Source organism: Ahaetulla prasina, chromosome 1 (assembly GCF_028640845.1).
Source record: "Ahaetulla prasina isolate Xishuangbanna chromosome 1, ASM2864084v1, whole genome shotgun sequence".
Taxonomy (NCBI): Eukaryota; Metazoa; Chordata; class Lepidosauria; order Squamata; family Colubridae; genus Ahaetulla; species Ahaetulla prasina.
Genome location: NC_080539.1, coordinates 33,962,595 through 33,975,554, shown reverse-complemented (window position 1 = coordinate 33,975,554; position 12,960 = coordinate 33,962,595). Strand labels below are relative to the sequence as shown.

The window sequence follows — 12,960 nt, the reverse complement described above, 5'->3', positions numbered from 1 at the left end:
AATACTAAAATAAACACAAATTAAAAAAAGTTTATTAAAACAAAACTGTACAAAAAAGCAGTTATACTACAATTTAATTACAGAACAGTCTACTGTCCAAAAAGGCACTAATAATCCAGAATAGGAGATACAATGATACAGGACTCATTTGTTTTTTTAAGCTAGTTTTTAATCAATACAATAGAGCACTTGTTTCTTTCCCCATTCACATACAGAAACAAGGACTTCTTCCACAGTCAGTACACACTGGTATAAATATGAGCCCTACTTAGAAAGATGTAGTGTCTCTCTCACCCCTGGAAGAAATGGTAAGGGTCAACAGCATGAGGCATGTAGCTTTAAAAGGAGAGAAAAGGTTTCCACCTGCAAAGGAAGAACCCCGGGAAACTAAATGGGAAATCAGTCAAGGACATTTCAATGTACAAAAGGCTCTCGTATCTTTAAATAGGAGCTTATACATAACTTCTTTTTTTAAGTTGAGGGAAAAATTCTCAACGAAAGTTTTGGAATTTAACATCCTGCATGTTCTCATACAACGAGGTAAGAACAGGATAGTTCTCAATGCTCTCACATGGTTTTTCTAAAGAGTAGTATGCCTCTTACATTTTCTATTTTTTTTGGGGGGGGGGATTTATATCCCGCCCTTCTCCGAAGACTCAGGGCGGCTTACACTATGTCAGGCAATAGTCTTCATCCTATTTGTATATTTATATACAAAGTCAACTTATTGCCCCCCAACAATCTGGGTCAATATTTTGTATTTCATCGTAGCCTGTTTTGAGAGATTTCAGAGGAACACCAGTCCGGGTCTCTAGCCTGATCAAGTGGTATTTATGTCAGCCAAGACTGTGAGGTTATTAACCATTCTGAAAGTCAAATATACTTTAGAGGCAAAGAGGACAGATGCAGGTTTGTGGGAACTTGGCTTGCCCTTTTCGAAGAAGAAATAAATCCCCTGACAGATTAAATTAACTGATAAACAAGTGGCAGTTCCACTAATATCCTTCCAAAGAGGGAAGAAACATGAAAACTGAGAAACATTAATCAGATATGAGATAATCCTAATTTTTTTCTCTCATTACTCTACAATATTTTTTTACAAAATATCTTCCTATTTAGATTACTTGCTTTTTTAAAAAATAAAATTGGTTATAGGATTGCAAAAAAAAAATGCACAAGATACTTTGGGCACTTAAGACCATCCTACTTTTGTTCAAATCATGGCTATACTAGTCTTTCAGTTTTCAATTGAGTAATAATCTCAACATGGCTAAACACCTTTGCCCTCCATTCCTGGGCTTGCGCTTAGGAATTTAAAGCCTGTCTGATTGACAATAGTTTTTTTTTCTTGCAGGAATGCCTTCATAAAGATATTTGAGATCTCAAACCAAAGACCGCCAAAAGTCTTGACCAACTTTAGCTAAGTGCCAGGTTGCTTCAGGGAAATAGAAATTCACTGACAAGATTCAACAACTTTGGAAGCAACTATGCCAAGTCCCAACAAAGCACATGTTGACATTGCTAAAAGCAATGAGTTATCAAACCTTTGAGAGTTTCTATATCTCTGCAAAACTAGTGGCAGCATATACCCTGGCAATGAACCATGGGGGGGGGGTTTAAGAGGGACAGGGGGAAGAAGAGAGAGACTGCAGCTTTTTCAAAAACTGTGTCATACATAGAGAAGACAGAGACAGAGAGATGAATGTTAAGAAAAATAAGTAGCAAAAGAAATTTGATTAAAAAAAATTCTCTCACATCCTATACTACATCCTCCTTCTGCTTAGCAGAAAATTGTACGTACACAAAAATACAAATACACAATTTTGTAGAACAGTCTGATTTTAATATATTTATATATATTTATATTTATATGAGTGGCAGGTTAATTTATTATATGGAGCTTTTTGCACTTTTGGCTCATATGCAACAAGGCTTATAAATTCAGCTTTAGCTTTTCATTCAGGTTTTTTTATTTTTTTTTCTTCTTTATATAGCTTTTTAAAACAACTGTTTTATTTTTTTCACATTTAAAGCAGCATCCAATCTGCAATAAGAACTGGTGGCAACAGCAAGGGGGTTGGAGAGTAGGGCGATAGACAGTCCAGTGTTGTTTGTGTGTGTGTGATCTATGCATATGTCAAAAAGGACGCTGAAATAAAAGGGATTGTGGCTGCAAGACAGGGAGACACAGAATTACCTCTTGAGGTAGGCAGAACTCAGTTATGGCAGGCCAAAACAACACCAGGCAAAGTGTCGGACTGCCACCACAGTAGTGGATCAGAGAGAAACATGAGGAGAAAAGAGCCAGGCAGTCCTGGAATGGAACTTAGAAAATGCACAGACTTGGCTTGCCCATAAGCTACAGCAACCTGCAATTGATTAAGCTGCGATGTATTTCAGCTCATATACAAGCTCAGACTGGAAGGAGGAAATAAATCTGGTCCCTCCTTATGTGAGGCATATTCACTTCCAATTCCCTAGTATAATGTTTTAATGCCTTCTCTCCCCATTATCTTAAAACAATGTTCTGGAATGAAAGATAACAGGTTTCTTCCTACACTGCTGGTTCCTTTCAATGCAGGAATCCAGCCAATGTAGAAATGAAATGTACTAATGCGGTGGGGGGGGAGGGAGGGAGGAGTCGCTCAGACCTTTTTCACATTCATAAAAGATTGCTGGGAAAAATAGTTCATAACTTCTCTTCTGCACGTAGCAGGAAATGCAGAGGAGGAGTTCGAAATGCAACCTTCCAACAAGGCAGCACTTTTTATGCGGAGGAAAATAAGAAGAGGAAGGAGGTGGACATGGACTCGATTGCTGCAGCACTTTTCTACAGCAGTTCTTTTGTTAGGCTCTCTCGTCTTGGGCATTTCCAAGATTATAAAACAGTCAGGCAAGTGGTCAACAGTTGTGTTGGATTACAATTCCAATGATTCCCAGCCCACAAGGGCAGAGTCAAATGGGGGGTGGGGGTGGGGAGGGAGGGAGGGAGGGAGAGAGAGAGGGAGAGAGAGAGAGAAAGAAAAGCAACTATGGTTGCTGTCCAGTTTGTTCCGGAAGCTAATTCACATTCTAGGCTGCCATGTCCTCCCATATCAGAAGGCCAAAGACAGGCAAGACCAGTATCGCCGACATAAAACCAGGTTCAGTTATCACATTAGGCACTTTTAGAATTGGATACTAAACATGGGAAACGGATTCTGAGCATCCTGAAAAACCAGGGAAACTGCTCAGTGCCACCTGCTATGGAAGTTTGCTCTTTCATTCACAGCAAATGGACCACAGAACTCACTGCCGAAAATGGTTTCCAAAGCTAGTCTTGTCTTGAACATGGGAGGGTGGCAAATGGTCTTGCCCATTTAGATATGAACTTCTAGGATAAAGCTATTGTTCCCCTTCCACAACATCACAAAGCAAGGCAGACTTCCTCAGCTTGATGCCTCTAAACAAAACTGCATTTCAACTCTTATGGGGCTCCGTTGGCCTAGCTGGAAATTATAGAAATTGACATCCAACACAACTGGAATTATGATAAAGGAATTTGCTTAAATACCCTCTTGAGAGGATATTTAACCCACATAGAACATCAGAGTTCTTCTCAGAATTATCTCAATTACAGAACACGTTGATCTTAGGAAGACAATTGGGTATGATTATCCACAACAAAGTTGCAAGAAGTTATGGAATTGACAACCAACAAAAGAACTGAGCTTTCCTATATTAGAACACTCTCATACCAAAAAGTTAGTGTTTCCTTTCTATCAAAAAATCAATTTATCAGCTAAATCACATTTTGATCACAAGCTTCCTATGTATCTAGAAAAATGGCTATTGTTAGTCTCACACAGAGCAAATAACAAATCACTAGAAAAAGTATTTTTCGTCGACAACAGATGCTACCAGCATTTTGCACTGTTTTCTCTAGCTGGCTGACTGGCTTAAATTGCTTGCACAGTTCAATATATTTTGCTCAGTGATCAAAGGCTAAAACTCATAATCATTATGAATACGCCACGTTCAGAGGCAATATACTATAGAATGCCGGTTGCTAAGGGACTCACAACATAGTAGGAACAGAAAAATTAGTTTGTTTGCAATTTCAGTTAATACAAGCGTGGGAGGAAATTGTTCCACTGGAAGAAAACTGATGTTACTCATAGAAGCTGCAACTAAAATTTTATCAAGGGAGTCTTTTCGGAGGGATGATGTCAACTACAAGCACAAGGAAATCCACTTATTGCCTTAAAAGTCTTTCCAGTCCTGGACACTGAAAAGAAGAGTAAATAATATAGAGTGTTAAAAAACCAGCGATACTATTTTATTAGGAAGCCCTTTTTAAAAACTTTTGCTTCTAGTAAGAAATCTCTCATGTACTTTTACTAATAGTTTTCCAACAAGTTTCGATTTCTCCAATACCATGTCTATGACTAAGAAGAATGAACGAATGGAAAGCAAAACAACATTTATAATATAAACAGGTGCACGCACAATATTAAATGGGGGAGGGGAGGTGATTTAGAATGTTGTTGCTCAGTTAGAGCTCTCTTCATGTGTCTTGACTCACAAATTCCAAAGTTCACAGTTAGGATTGTGACTAGAAATCATGGGATTGTAGTCCTCATATCTGGGGGCAGCATCATATTGTAGATGGCTAGTCTATCAAAATCATATCTCAAACATTACATCAAGAGTCTGAAGCCAATCTCAAAGCACTGCCTCTAAATCTAAGACTACAGAAGGTAGAACTGGGTATCGTGGATGCTCAAGAATTGAGAACTTGTCCTCCAGTAGCAGCAATATTACAGTGATTTCAGAGAACCAGGCAATTCTGTAGTATTGAAAATATCCCAAGGCTACACCCTTCATCAGTTACTGAGAAAATATAATTCAGATTGTAGGCAGGCAGCAAGCTGAGAATTCAGACCCAATCAAGCGATGCTTCTAGATCAAACTGCTTAAGATGATTCACAAACCATACTTGCTCATGGAGCAAGTAAGATATTCTATTCTATTACTATCCCCAATTCTTCAACTATTCATAACGTAGGTCAGACACCTAATGGATTGTGTTGAAAGATCAGAATGCTACATACAAAGCACAGATAAAGGCTTTTGTCAGAGACCTCATCTTGGAAAGGCATTTTGGAAAGGCAAGGAAAAGAAATCAGTTTGGGGGTGATGAACATCCAAAGCAACAGAGGATCCCAACAGAGGAGAAGAAAAGCCATTCACAGTTTAATTGTTAGTAACAAGAAACTTAGCGCCTGAATTCAGATAAATGAAAGAGCATTAAAATGCAGTAAGAACTTGTAACTTGACAAACTTGGATCCAAATGCTTTTTGTCCTTTGAACAAAGCTTTTTTGTTATCAAAATGGGTCTTCTAGTTTATCTGCATTCACTCAACATTTCTTGCTGAAATCCTCTTTTTAAAGATTCAAGATCTCTTAACACATGCACAATTCTTCTTGAATTAAGATAATTGTAGGCTACTTATTGTCCTAATGTTTTAACAAGTTTAGCCAGCATACTGAAAGCTCATTCATTGCTTCCTGTTACTTATTTGTATGTGCAATATATAAAAGGGGCTGAATCCAATAACTGTTTACCATAATTGAAAAGTGCTTCAGGCCAAGCCATGAAGACTTATGGCCCTTTCAGGATACTGTACTACTAGATAAGCAGGGGAAGGCTACAAGTTAATAGGAGAGACTGACTAAAAATGAATGATAAAATTTGCAATGGATGGCTTATTCAAGAATCCTGCAATTTCTGTTCATATCGGAACTAGCTGGTAGTGTCCTGCTAAAACTACATACAAAGAAACCTCAGTGAACAGCAGTGCCAACAGCAGGGAAGCTCAGTGGCAAAAACCATGATGGCTTCATTTCATCAATGCTTATCAGTTTAGGATATTACCATTATAGCAATGAGAATATAAAATTCTGCTGCAGTAGCTATATTTTATCAGGTCATTTAGCCCACAAAACAAAGTTGCTTCACTTCTTTGTTACCTGCCATGGAGAGACACATTTGCTTGTAAATGTCACAAGAAGAAATTCTCTCTGCAGCTACCAAACAACTCTTATATTTTTCCCTGAGTCTAAGGTCAAAACTCCTCATGGAGTTTACCTGCTCTCAATAGACAAAACAAGACAGACGACAACAATTTGCTTCTGCTTTAGTGATCAAGTTGATTTTTAAAAAAAAATTACATATAATATAGCCAATGAAATATGCAAGCTGGAACAGCAAAATACCAATAAAGCTCCAACATTTTAATAGGAATCAAATGGTTGTGATAAGAAGCCATCATCAAGGATCCTGATGGAGAAAGTGTGTGATGGAGATACCATGTTTCCCCGAAAAGAAGACCCTACCCCAAAAATAAGCCCCAGTTAAGATAGTCAGTCAGACGGATACATTTAGTACCATATTTCCCTGAAAATAAGATTTAACTTGAAAATAAACCCTAATGCTTCTTTTGGAGAAAAAATAATATAACACTCGTCTTCGTTTCAGGGAAACATGGTAGTAACTAGTCCCTGCCCTAGATCCATTGAGTGAAAGAGGACATATGTAGAAAAATTCCAGCTCAGTCCTTAGTAATTATGCTCAGAAAGATCAGTTGATGGGAAAGATATTTCTTTACTTCAGAGCCGATGATAGTCTGGCCACCATAAGGAAGCATCCACTATTCTTAAGCAGAGGTCAAACTGGAGCAGCAGTAGAGAGCTGCTCCAGCCCCTTGAAAAGATGGCTTTTTAGTTTTCCTTATGGCCAATCACTTTTTCAAAATGTATTCATACCAATCTATTTTCAAAAATTCTGCCTGGTAATTATATAGCTAAGTACTATCTATGCAGTTACTGGAACTAGTAGGTACCAAATTACAAGAAGCAACAGCAACTTGGCAGATACTCCCTCTTTATGACTTCTTTAATGATTTCTGAGAGCATTCAAGATATAGGCAAAGAAAGAGAGAAACCAAGACTACAAATAAAGTACTAGACTAGAGAATGGCCGAACTGCCCACCCAACTGCCCATACCAAAATGAGCAAATGCGCCGGTCTATTTCAGGAAAAGCATGACTTATTCCAACATTCTGAAGATTTTAAGCCTTTGGCCATTCCTCTACAAATTTCTATCATCTGCCTTGGCAAAGCACAGATGGGAGCAAGGCCACAGACAAAGCACATTTCCAAACATTGGGAACTGTGGGCCCAGCAGGGACTATAACATGAGACTGTCAGTGTTTCATTCTGAAGAATACTCGTTGTTCACCAATGCACAGGCAGCTCAAAGGGCACAATGAACGGAGAAGAATTTCTGTGAACACTGAAATAAGGTGAAGGTGAAAAGAGCACAAGAAAGAGGAAAATCACATGCTATGATCAAGTTGGTAAAGATAAGTCTTGGGTTATAGGAATGCTTTTCTATCACCTCCCCGCTTCCTTCATTTCAAAACATCTTGCTCAGGAGAAACACCTGGTGCTATTCGGCCAGGTCCATTTCATCAGAGATGTTCCTTATGGACGATGTTCAAGGTTTATTATTGGATGACTGTAACATGAGCTTATAGCATGTTATTGTTGATTTAGCCAATAATATTTATTTTTTAAAAAATGCTCAAAATACAAATATATATATATATTTAGTTAAGGAAAAAAATACCAAAGTGCTACATATGATCAAGATAAAAGAACCAAAAAAAACCCCTCAAATTTGATTATTATTTTTTTGCTATATAGAAGTAGATTCATCTCACATTCCATCAGTATTTAATCACTAATTCTAATTTCCTAGATAGCCAATATCTGAATCCAATCTCAGATTGCCCTAACAATAGGAAAGTAAAAAAATAATCCTGTTTCCCAGGAGCACAAGAGCCACTAAATCCTTGGGTTGTGGCAATATCTAGTAGTTCCTGCTGAAATATGGCTTCCAAGAATTAGTTAACCTGCTCAGACAGGTACAGCTTTCCAGCTGCTGAAGAAGAACAGAACAAAGAGAGACAAAGAATGTGTGGCTAGTTTAGAGAAGTAAAAAACATCAGGATGTGATATCTTGGAGAGCCAACACTACAGACAATCGATAGGGATCACTGCACTCTCTACTATGCAAATAATGAAAATGTACATGTATGCATATTTTCTGTAACTAGTGAGGAGGGTTATTAGGAGTTACTTCTTAATCCTTCCCTAGAGTGCACCATACTTTGGAGACAGGGTGTTGCAAGGAAGTAAGCAATTACCAACTTTTCAATTCAAGTTATCTGCAACTTCTGATTACAGGCTGAACTGGAGAGCTACTTCACGTGTTTCATCACAGAATATGTGTGTGCGCGCGCGCATCTGTGTGTCGGTGTAAAAATAACTTATTCACTTCCACCTATCTTTGTATATAAATCATGTCTTTTCCAAGAGTAGGAATTCTTCAAGGGGGTGTCTGAGAATATAATTGCATTATGTGGGTTTAAATGTTAATGAACTCGCCGGGGCTCATTTATGACTAAACTGATAAAAGAATTGTGAATGGTCCAATCACACCTACATCATTCCTTAGCCACCACCAGCCTCAGTGATCACTTATTGGAAGGAACACAGCCACAGAGACACAGCTTCTTCTATAGATGGAAACTTTGGCCTAACTGGGGAAACTTAAGAATCGAGGGGGCGGGGGGGGGGGGAAATGCTTTGTTCCTTCCATAACACAACTTGCAAAGAAAAGAGGAAGGTTATGTTGACCACTTCAGCAGCAAACATCAATCAAAGCAAGCTGGTGGACTTTCTCTTTCTCCTTCCCATACAGCCAGGACCTTTGGAAAACAGTATTAATCCTATGGAAAAGCAGTAAAGATTCTATTGCTGCACTGCCAAGGGAGGCCCAGCTTATTGGCACCTGGTAACAAGACGTTCACAACAGATCTGAGCTTCATCATAATCCCGTTCTCTGTCCAAACTCTCAACCCATTTTCTTTCAAACCACTGAATCTCCATTGTCTCCTTTTGGTTTTGTAACAATAACAAGAGGAAATAAAAAAAGGGTTAACACCAGGAAGTCTGAAGGATAATCCAAGTTTGTTTTGTTTTTCTACAGATTTAGCCTAAGGCTTGGAATCGAGGGCTGCCTACGACACCTGGAAGCACGTTCATGGAATGCTAAAGACAGAGCAGCAAAGGTTTTCATCTAGCTGAGAGGGGAGCACTGGGAGAGGGAGGTCAGTCGGCTTGGTTAATTATCTGACTGGGAGTTAATACTGAGTTTATACGCAGAGTCAGAGGGCACCATGCCATCTTCACAGGACAAGACCCTAAACGGCAAACTTGACGTACAAGAGACTGCAAAGTTATATTGTAAAGAAGGACACATATTAGGGACCAGGAAAAAGGCTGCTAAGGTGCTACGTCTAAAACTAAGTTACTTTCTCATCTGGGAGCCCTCCCCCTCCATCGCGTCATCAGTCATCATCCAGGGCCTCTGTTTTGATCTCGCTGGTTCCTTGCCGGGCCAACGCCAGAATGGTGTGATTTACCGCTGCCATCTCCACGGCTAGTGAGATAGGGTCTTGGTGGTCGCTATGGCTAGTGTTGTCATCCTACATGAGCGGAGAAGGAGAAAGGAATGAAGAGGGAGGGGGAGGAACAAGTCTCATTAGCATCTTCAACAATAATGTCATCCAGTTTTAAAATATGTCTTATAAACAGTCCAATGTTTTCATTCAATGGGCTTTAGGAATGAGGATAAAGGGATTTATTTTAAAAGAATGTATCACATGCTGAACAGGCATTGGCTGAAGGGAAAATGGGAAGGAGGAGAGAGGGTATTTGGAGAAAACCTCCTACTGGACAGATGAAAATGAAAAAGGAAAGGCACCCAAGGCAGCTTCCAAGCCTCAAGCTATTATTACGAGGCATAAACCAACCTACTAACCACCTGGAGAAAACCTTTGGAAATTCTGCCCTTGTCCTATACCTGTAAACAGAAACCTAAATTTGAAAATGGGGCAATGATATGAAAAACTAAATTAACTGAATTAATTTCCACAATTCAGATAATAGGGATGGGCATCAATGCTAGCTGACCTTACAATAACAATTTTTGTTTGTGTGTCTGTTAAAGCTGAAAAGTGAAAGAAGAATCAGGGAGTAGGTGAGATGATTTGAAGCGGGCGCCTGGAAACAGATTCTGCAAGAACTCCAAATCTGTATAAATGTAGAACCACAGCCATATTCCGCCACTAACCTATTATACCAAATAAAATGTAGAGATGCAACTCAGTTTTAGACAAGTGTCTATTAGACAAGTGAATACGACTGTGTATTCATAGAAATCCATTGACTAGTGGGGAGGGGGTTTCAATTAGAGAAGACAGTGAGTTAGCAGCAGAAGTTATCTGTTGATGTCCCAAAGGTGTTTTTTCAAGAGGCAACTGGACTTTCTGGTTTTTCTTTGAAGACGTTTTGCTTCTTATCCAAGAAGCTTCTTCAGCTCTGACTGGATGGTGGGCAATGGAAGGATTTATACTCCTTGCAGACAGCTTCTCATCTATCAGCTTCAGATAGATGAGAAGCAAAATGTCTTCAAAGAGAAACCAGAAAGTCCAGTTGCCTCTTGAAAAACACCTTTGGGACAACCATGACGTGGATGACTGAGAATCTCCATAGACATGGCTATTTATGTGTTTGTATATGAGAGAGAGAGAGAGAGAAATGGGATGGGTGAAAGGATCTAACAAACTTGTGTATGTACCTTTGGCTGCTTCTATAATGTTTTTATTACTTAACAGTCCAAACACTTTCATTGGGTTTTATGAAGGTCCAGAAAACAACTTCCACTTGCAATCCCTTCTATCTCACCCCACTCCCTATTTCTCCTGCCCTTTGTTAACCCGCAACAAACATTACAAGAGAAAAGAGGAAGAACTAATTAGAATTCTTTCTTTCTGAGAAGAATTTCTAGATATTCTTTTTAGTTTATAGTATTAGAGATATTTATTGGTTGCTACCTTACTCTAGGATGCTACTCAACGTAGGATATTTAGAAATCAAAACAAAATAAAATTAAGAAGATACGGAAAATTACATTTTATTGCTTCTCAAGAGGAAAATATGAACAAGCTGTGTACCTTGTTACACCTGTATACCTTTGAGGCTATAGTGGATCCCTCTAAAACATTTTTTTTTACTGAAGAGTCAAATCCTAATTTTGTTACTAAGCATGGGCTCAAGTGATGACCTGTTTTGTAATACATAAGCCCCAGTAAAAAGAAGATAAAAAAGTTATTTTCTTAGAAATTTAAATAACTTCATTTTCCAACCAGATACTATCCAAATATATTAGCTAGGAATGAATGTTTTAGACCAAGGTGTCAAACTCATGTCATCACGGTGATGTCACATAATGTATGGGGACTTCGCCCCCCTTCACTAAACCGGGTGGGGGCATGGCCAACATGTGATGCATACGGCTGCATTTGAAGACCATTTGGAAATTGTAACTGGTCCAGAATGTAGCAATGCACAGAGTTATGGTGTGCTGGTGAGTTAAACTATGCCATAGGGTAGGCACCGCAATTGAAAAGGACAGACATCTGAGTCCTATGAGACAAAAGGGTCTAGAATAGGCCTGTCAAACTGACTGCCCCGGGCCAGATATGGTCCATGCAGGCCCAGCTCCCCAAAGGCAAAAAACATACGTCCCATGATGCGATCGGGTTTGATACCCCTGCTCTAGAAGGTCAAGAGAAAAAGCCACTATGAAGGAACAGCCAGATAACAGTGACCTGAGTCTGGGTCATGAAAGCAATTTGAGAAAACATCTCAGGCAAGCCTGTAATGCACAGAGATAACGAAAGGGAGGGGGAAGCACATTCGGACTTGCAAAATTCTGTTACAACAGCTATTATAGTGAAAGAAGTATTGACCTACATAGCATTAGTTTCTTAGTCTATCTATACCTTGTAACCTCATGGCACTCAACACAGTGTGTGCTGCTACATCCTGAACCAGTTCAAGCGTCCAAATACTTTTCAAGGACAGAAGACAATCTCATAGTCCAACCAGGAAGTGTCTATGGCATGAGTGATTATGAACAGAATCTCCCAGGAATGGATGAATCTGTCATAATTTTATTAAATTTAAGCTTTTTTACATTATCATAGGCCGCCTCTAAATGAAGATATGTTTTCTTTCTCATATTTGTCCACTTCTCAATGACCAGTTTAGAACAAAAGGATAAACATTTGATCTGAAGCAAAAGCACTTTGTTTACCATCCCGTCTCCTGCCTTTTCTATCAGACTTGTGTGATATACCTTCCCATCTCTCTATAGTTGCTGTATTTTTTCTTCATACAGAAATAACTGCATTCTTCCACTTACACTCATATCCAACAAATCACACTCAAATCACATCTGTCCAGCTACATGTTGAGTAACATCTGAACGCCCATCATCCAATACTACAGTATATCAATATCAGCAATCCCTTTATCTGGTCTACCCATGTGGTTTCCTTGGTAAAATATAGAGGTTGTTTATCACTGTCTTTTCTCGTGCAGTATGAAATTCCTCTATCACAGCTACCTGATGTATGTGCCTGTTTGCTGTAGCTAGGCAGCTGAGATTATTTTCACACCTTGGGTGACTCTACTGTTTATACTCTTGGGGTTCAATCCCATTTTATTTAATTATATCCTGCCTCTATTATTTTTACAAATAGCTCTAGGGGACAAACGTATCTAAAACTTCTTCCTCCTCCTATTTTCTCCACAACAACAACCCTGTGAAGTGGGTTGGGCAGAGAGAGAATGACTGGCCCAAAGTCACCCAGCTGGTTTTCATGGCTAAAGCTGGACTTGAACTCATAGCCTCCGGGTTTCTAGCCTGCTGCCTTAACCACTAGACAAAACTGGCCCATTGTTCTTTGCCCTTTCCTTCCTTTCCAGGAATACCTGCCCC

The 12,960-nt window shown here is 39.1% G+C and overlaps 1 protein-coding gene across 12 annotated transcripts in view; it reads right to left on the bottom strand.

Moving 5' to 3' along the window:
* Positions 1–627: 627 nt before the first annotated feature.
* The window catches only part of HMBOX1 (homeobox containing 1), a 135,389-nt gene continuing 123,056 nt past the window's right edge, over positions 628–12,960 (bottom strand). For 10 of the 12 annotated variants that reach the window (XM_058164816.1, XM_058164812.1, XM_058164814.1 and 7 more), the window contains one exon: positions 628–9,598. In XM_058164816.1, coding sequence (XP_058020799.1) covers positions 9,461–9,598 — 138 coding nt within the window. In that variant the 3' untranslated portion in view covers positions 628–9,460. The remainder of the gene's footprint in view (positions 9,599–12,960) is intronic. The other 2 variants (XM_058164822.1, XR_009152882.1) reach the window with 2 other exon arrangements.